Consider the following 7,691-nt stretch of genomic DNA (forward strand, 5'->3'; position numbering starts at 1 on the left):
ATGACAGGTGCCCACGTTAACCGATGGTTGAGTAGGTAGTATGGCTCCTACAATGACAGGTGCCCACGTTAGCCGGTGGTTGAGTAGGTAGTATGGCTCCTACAAGTCCCGGGGGACAACAGTGTATAGAGACAAGACAAGTTCCGGGGGACAACAGTGTATACACAAACCAGACATGTCCCGGGGACAACAGTGGTAACACAGACCAGACAGGTCCCGGGGTCAACAGTGGATACACATACCAGACATGTCCCGGGGACAACAGTGTTAACACAGACCAGACAGGTCCCGGGGAAAACAGTGTATACACAGACCAGACATGTCCCGGGGACAACAGTGTTAACACAGACCAGACAGGTCCCGGGGAAAACAGTGTATACACAGCCCAGACATGTCCCGGAGACAACAGTGTATACACAGACCAGACAGGTCCCGGGGTCAACAGTGGATACACATACCAGACATGTCCCGGGGACAACAGTGTAAACACAGACCAGCCAGGTCCCGGGGAAAACAGTGTATACACAGACCAGACATGTCCCGGAGACAACAGTGTATACACAGACCAGACATGTCCCTGCGGACAACAATGTATACACAGACCAGACAGGTCCCGGGGGACAACAGTGTGAACATAGACCAGACAGGTCCCGGGGACAACAGTGGACACACATACCAGACATGTCCCGGGGACAACGCTGTAAACACAGACCAGACAGGTCCCGGGGAAAACAGTGTTTACACGGCCAGACAAGTCCCGGGGGACAACAGTATATACATAGACCAGACATGTCCCGGGGGACAACAGTGTATACACAGACCAGACAGGTCCCGGGGGACAACAGTGCGAACATAGACCAGACAGGTCCCGGGGACAACAGTGTATACACAGACCAGACAGGTCCCGGGGGACACCAGTGTGAACATAGACCAGACAGGTCCCGGGGACGACAGTGGACACACATACCAGACATGTCCCGGGGACAACGCTGTAAACACAGCCCAGACAGGTCCCGGGGAAAACAGTGTTTACACGGCCAGACAAGTCCCGGGGGACAACAGTGTATACACAGACCAGACAGGTCCCGGGGACAACAGTGTATACACGGCCAGACAAGTCCCGGGGGACAACAGTGTATACACAGACCAGACAAATACCGGGGGACAACAGTGTATACATAGACCAGACAGGTCCCGGGGGACAACATTGTGAACATAGACCAGACAGGTCCCGGGGACAACAGTGTATACACAGACCAGACATGTCCCGGAGGACAAAAGTGTATACACAGACCAGACAGATCCCGGAGACCAACAGTGTATACACAGACCACACATGTCCCGGGGACAACAGTGCATACACAGACCAGACATGTCCCGGGGCCAACAGTGTATACACAGCCAGACAAGGCCCGGGGGACAACAGTATATACATAGACCAGACATGGCCCGGGGGACAACAGTGTATACGCAGAACAGACAGTCCCCGGGGACAACTGTGTATACACAGACCAGACAGATCCCGGAGACCAACAGTGTATACACAGACCATACATGTCCCGGGGACAACAGTGCATACACAGACCAGACATGTCCCGGAGGACAAAAGTGTATACACAGACCAGACAGGGCCCGGAGGCCAACAGTGTATACACAGACCAGACATGTGCCGGGGAGAACCGTGTATACACAGACCAGACATGTCCCGGGGACAACAGTGTATACACAGCCAGACAAGTCCCGGGGGACAACAGTGTATACACAGACCAGACAAATACCGGGGGACAACAGTGTATACACAGAACAGACAGTCCCCGGGGACAACAGTGTATACACAGACCAGACAGGTCCCGGGAACAACAGTGTATACACAGACCAGACATGCCCCGGGGACAACAGTGTAAACACAGACGAGACAAGTCCCGGGGGACAACAGTGTATACACAGACCAGACAGGTCCCGGGGACAACAGTGTAAACACAGACGAGACAGGTCCCGGGGACAACAGTGTATACACAGACCAGACAGGTCCCGGGAACAACAGTGTATACACAGACCAGACATGCCCCGGGGACAACAGTGTAAACACAGACCAGACAAGTCCCGGGGGACAACAGTGTATACACAGACCAGACAGGTCCCCGGACACAGTTACTCACCTTTATACCAGACCAATCCCGTTAGGCAAGCGTATTACCAACAAGACACGTCCCACGAGACAGCTAAACAAGCACTGTACATAAACAAACACGTCAAAGGGAACATCTGAAAACAGCATATAAGACACGTCCTAAGGAGCACCTGTAAACATAAAGATAGCACGTGTTGAACGAACGAACAGAGAGTTCCTGGAAGTATCTGTAGATATGATATCTAAAGGGAAAGATTAAACCATGGAGACATCACGCCCTGGGGGAAATAAAACATACAGACAAGTCACATCCCGAGGGTGAGATTTAAACATACAGACAACTCTCATCCCGAGGGTGAGATTTAAACATACAGACAAGTCTCATCCCGAGGGTGAGATTTAAACATACAGACAACTCTCATCCCGAGAGTGAGATTTAAACATACAGACAAGTCTCATCCCGAGGGTGAGATTTAAACATACAAGCAAAACACATTTTGGATGAGCTAAAATACACACGTAAAGATCGTACCCCTGGGGTGAGTACGTACAGACCGATATGGGAAGGGGGTATAAGTAGGTAATTGGGGAGAGAAAGAATTATAAATCACGTGATGAAATTGTGACCAATCACAGACGTGTATATAAGCGGCCCCATTTTACATACATGTAAATAAGTGTTCGAAACGCTGTACATTGGCAACGGTGCAAAAATACATTCCCTATATGATCGAGCTTTGTTTATAGTGCCATTTGGTATTGCAATATTTATCCGAACAAATGAAGTATGACCCTCCGAACTCCTTGTCAAATTGTCAGAAGTGAAAAAAGAAATGATTAATCATACATGTATACAGTTAATGGTACGTATCTCCTATATAATGTATTATCAGGTCCATCAATATATATTGGTGTCATCCAGTAACGGATTCCTGGCGGGCTAACCTTCTGACAAAATTACATCACAAAACACGGCCTGTCAACACAATATAACATTGTGTGGGACACGTTACAATTAAACGCGGACGTACAGCAGACATTTAACAGTATCGGATAAGATCATGATGATTTTAATGTGAAACTGACACTCTGACATGTTCCAACATTTTATGTTAACGTACGTCCTTCGCCTCCCCGCCACCCCCGCCTCTGCGGCCCCCCCGGGGTAACCGCAGTCTCATTCCATGAATAATTTAAGTCTTTAGTGGGCGAAAGTGGAATATCATTTCCATATACACGTAGAAGTTTTATTTGTTTGACAAACAAAAATTACGTGCATACGAATTTCAAAATGTTACTAGCGTACTAAAAGCGCTATATAATGAAGAAAAAAAGTCAATGCTAATGTTACAGATTTGTCGATATATACATAATATGTACAAGCACGTTCATCTGATAACGCGTCGTAACAGAAATGACAGCAATTTTCAACGATGATATTTCTATATAGTAATCACCCACTCGTCTTGTGTCTGTTTTGGCACAATCATATTTTCCATAACCGGCACGTGTTAATATAACACAGTGGCTAGTTAACCGACAAACCGAGCATGACGGCTGTGCCTCCGTCACGAAACCGGGGTCACCGGGTCATCAGTCAACGGTTATCTCCCGAGAAAGACGGAACAGAGCGACGCTATCGGCAGTCTCAGAAACTAGGTCGAAGACCCGAATTAATGTGTGCCAAAATATCCGTGGTTCGCAAAAATAACAATTTAAATTGGAATATCCATTTCTTTGATGATAATTTTATCCTGTGATTCGAAAGGCATTTTCCGAGCATTTCGGTCCCTATCGGATTTTTTTCGATAGACAATATAGTGGCTGTTTTAATTTGGAATAATTAATTTGTTTATCATGATGCATATTATTTTTAGCTTAATTGAAGACAACCGGGACGATTTTATTAAAGCAATGTAAATCGAGGGTAAAATGTGTTCTGAAAGGTTCCTAAACGTAAGGAAAAAAACTGAGACTTATGAAAAATCCGGGACTTTAAAAGCTCCGTGGGGACGGTTTAAATATTACTTTTAGGCTTGAATCTTCCCCGGCTAATTGGCACGTTCCATACCTAGGTACACTACGTACTGATGAACAACCAGACACATCTATACCACATGTACTGGTAAAACCACTGATCGAAGGTGGCAAATGGCATTCTCCCAAAGCCCCGACCTGCATAAAACATGTTTGATAATCGTTTACCATTAGTTTATAAATGAAATTTATGACCCGGAAAAAAATACAAGCATGCATTCTGGAAATGCAGCAAAAATTGCTTCGTGTTACAAAAATACCAACTTCATGTTTAATTAATAGATTTCACATCAAAGGCGGTGTTTGAATATTTGGTAACATTAATTACGACATTGACCAAAGCTTTCCTTGTGTAATGTAATAGCTGTACGCTGGTTCTGAACATATGTACTAAACTTTTATACAGTGACAATTTCACTAGGGAATCACCACCGCCACTACACAACGCTATGATACGGTGTGTTACACACAACATATTTTTCCTGATAACGAACAAAAAAACATCAAACAAAATTTTGTGGAAACACGTGTTCCAGGTCGACGAGAGCGCTGTGACGTCAGACACTGACTGAATCTCAAGAGTCCCGGACTGGAAAGCCGTGCGGAAGGCGTGCACGGCAATTGCAGGGCTGACACGACAGCTGTTAGGAACATTTTCAGATTGTCATCTGGTTTGTCAACAACCAGAACGAAAATTCACTGGTTCATCGTGTTAAATAACATTGCTAACTATTGCAATGTTCACGTCCGCCCAGCATTGTAGATATATACTGATCTTACATGATATATACCGACGAGATAGCAGATCAAAGGTTTTGTCACATCGTTTTCTCCAGTTTTCCTGACCCTGAGCCACTGCTTTCACAGAACGCATTGTGAGCGTACGTATACAATATCAAAGAGGGTGATATATCAAACCGGGTACAGTCACTACCGAACACGTTAAAGTCAACCCAGTCAGTCGTATGTATTTACAATATGCAGTGTTATACAGGTGTGTCTATTCTTCTCAGTTTAAGATATTTACATCTTTTTGTCGGAACTCCATCCCAAGTTTCATGTTCTGCTCTCGGCGTAGAACCTCTTTGTCGTAATCCCATCTGGAGTACCTCTGGTCTTAGCATGACACCTATTTCTTTGTCGGCATTCAATCTGAACTACCTCTGTTCTCAGCGTAATACAAATTGTCGGAAATTCATCGAGTATCTTCGTGCCTGCGTATTAAGACATCTACTTTGTAAAAAAAATCCGGATCATAAGGTTCTATTCCCAGTGTAGCACATCTTTGTTGGAACTCCACCCGGAGTGTCCTGCCCTCACTTTTAGAGAATTTTTGTTGTTAGTACAATAAACCATGGGGTAATTATATTATCAAGGATTATCGATGAACGTGAAATGTTTATGTACGGACGTCTGTAGAGACAGGTCAACACGTGCACACTGGACAATAGATGTCGTGTACATACTGTATAGGGTAAAGGCCGCGTGAGACTCGACAATAGGGCCGTTTTCGTTTAAACGGTTGAACCGGTCGGACCACAGTTGTTCGTTTATTAAAAAAGGTTGGACCTTGTAATCTGATGCTGCTTTTAGGCGAGCCTTGACAACGCCTTGCATGGCATTCATAAACAATTGCAGGTCCGCCAGGATTCATACCCGAAATTATTACATTTAAAAACGGACAAACCTGTTGTTCCGCATAAACAAAAGGTCCCTAGCTGTCGTGTACATACTGTATACTGTATCAGGTAAAGGGCGCGTGAGACCGGACAATGACATACTGTATCGGGTTAAGGGCGCGTGAGACCGGACAATGACAAACTGTATCGTGTATCGGGTATAGGGCGCGTGAGACCGGACAATGACATACTGTATCTGGTAAAAGGCACGTGAGACCGGACAATGACATACTGTATCGGGTAAAAGGCACGTGAGATACCACATTGAAAGTGGACTGGATATGTTGCACGGTCAGTAGTAACGCCCGCATAACACTTGTTTGGTGTGATGCCATGTTTTTGCCCGATGCCTGTGAGGTACCTCACACTGTGGCCGTTCATTACAAGGATAGATAATATAAGGACGTCAAACACGTACTAGAATGATCAGAAACTGGTACAAAACTGCCAAATCAAGAAAAGAAAGAAAAAAATTGTCCTTGTATCTTTCATTTGAGGTATAACAACAGATTAGCAATAAACTCGAACAAGTGGGAGGGGATACAACTCATACGTCTATTGATTACATCTGTCCTTTCTGGACAGTTTTTGTTTTTGAGTCATGAAGAACAGTAATGGACAAACAGACAGTCCATCATATACATATCATTTTAACAGGTCTGGAAGTTAGTATCGACATCAAACTGTGATTGTTTCAACCTTGACCGTCAGTTCGTAGATAGACAAACGGTCATATAGACACAACGGACATGATTATCCTTTTGAAATGACTCAAAACATCGACAGTTACAAGTGATTATGTGATACCCAAACGGACAGTCCAGCCAAAATTATTTTATTTTATGTATTCTACAGTCGTTTGTTCCCGTTAACGGTCCAGCGTAAAAGTAAAAGCTTGTAACGAGCATAGGCAGATAGATACAAACTGGCCTCCGATGGGTTGGTCTTATTGAACGAAAGTGATGTCGGGAGGTATATGGACGAATAGACGTACGCGCCATACTTATCTCTATAAATAAATACATTCTGTACACATGCATGAACTACAAGATGTATACACGATTACGTGTATTGATATTACTGATACCGAAACCGTGTAACGTCGGAATGACCTTTTTGTAAAATGCCAGAGTGGCAGGACTTTTCGATTATACGGCGGTGCAAATGAGATAAGTACATGTTTTGGTTGCGAGAGATCAATTTTAACACTGTAGGGGCGGCGCGGCAGTGGTCGGGTCCAGCGGCTGAGATCTAGTTGATGTACAGTGTTCAGCAGGGAGCTGATGCAGCGCGGTGTTGATAACTGCTTGTCAATCAGGGCCCGTGGTAGTTCCTTCTTAAAATCGCTGTGCTCTCGTATATAACTTGCATGCACACAGGAAAACTTGATTCAATGCGAAGCTCTAGGTCTCCCGTGCAGGGATACAGCGAGACGGTACAGCAAACCAAAGTTCGTTCTGATTTACCGCGATGAAAATTCTCTCTAAGTAGACAAAACGCCGTGCAGCAAAACCTATACGCAATACAACTAAAACTGATGTATTGCAGAACTCCCTTTAAACTGTCACACCGGCACTGATGTATGGTTTCAATATTGCCCAGTATGCTACGTCTGTATTTTGACAGAGTACAAATGTATGCGTTTTATTCGACTCATGTAGCCAGTAATAAGTAGTCCTTTATGTCCCTGTATGGTACGGTTATACCCCCATCCCAGTCATCAGTACAGAAGTATGCGGCCCTGTATGGTTATACCCCCATCCCAGTCATCAGTACAGAAGTATGCGGCCCTGTACGGTTATACCCCCATCCCAGTCATCAGTACAGAAGTATGCGGCCCTGTA

General features: G+C 44.9%; 1 protein-coding gene across 1 annotated transcript; it reads left to right on the top strand.

Annotated features, from left to right (window-relative positions):
• The first annotated feature begins 92 nt into the window (after positions 1–92).
• Positions 93–632, top strand: LOC110450090. The gene has a single exon (XM_021497346.1). It carries the CDS (start codon positions 93–95, stop codon positions 630–632), a length of 540 nt encoding a protein of 179 aa, XP_021353021.1.
• The last annotated feature ends 7,059 nt before the right edge of the window (positions 633–7,691 follow it).

The sequence above is a fragment of the Mizuhopecten yessoensis genome, unplaced genomic scaffold, assembly GCF_002113885.1.
Source record: "Mizuhopecten yessoensis strain PY_sf001 unplaced genomic scaffold, ASM211388v2 scaffold4977, whole genome shotgun sequence".
Classification (NCBI taxonomy): Eukaryota; Metazoa; Mollusca; class Bivalvia; order Pectinida; family Pectinidae; genus Mizuhopecten; species Mizuhopecten yessoensis.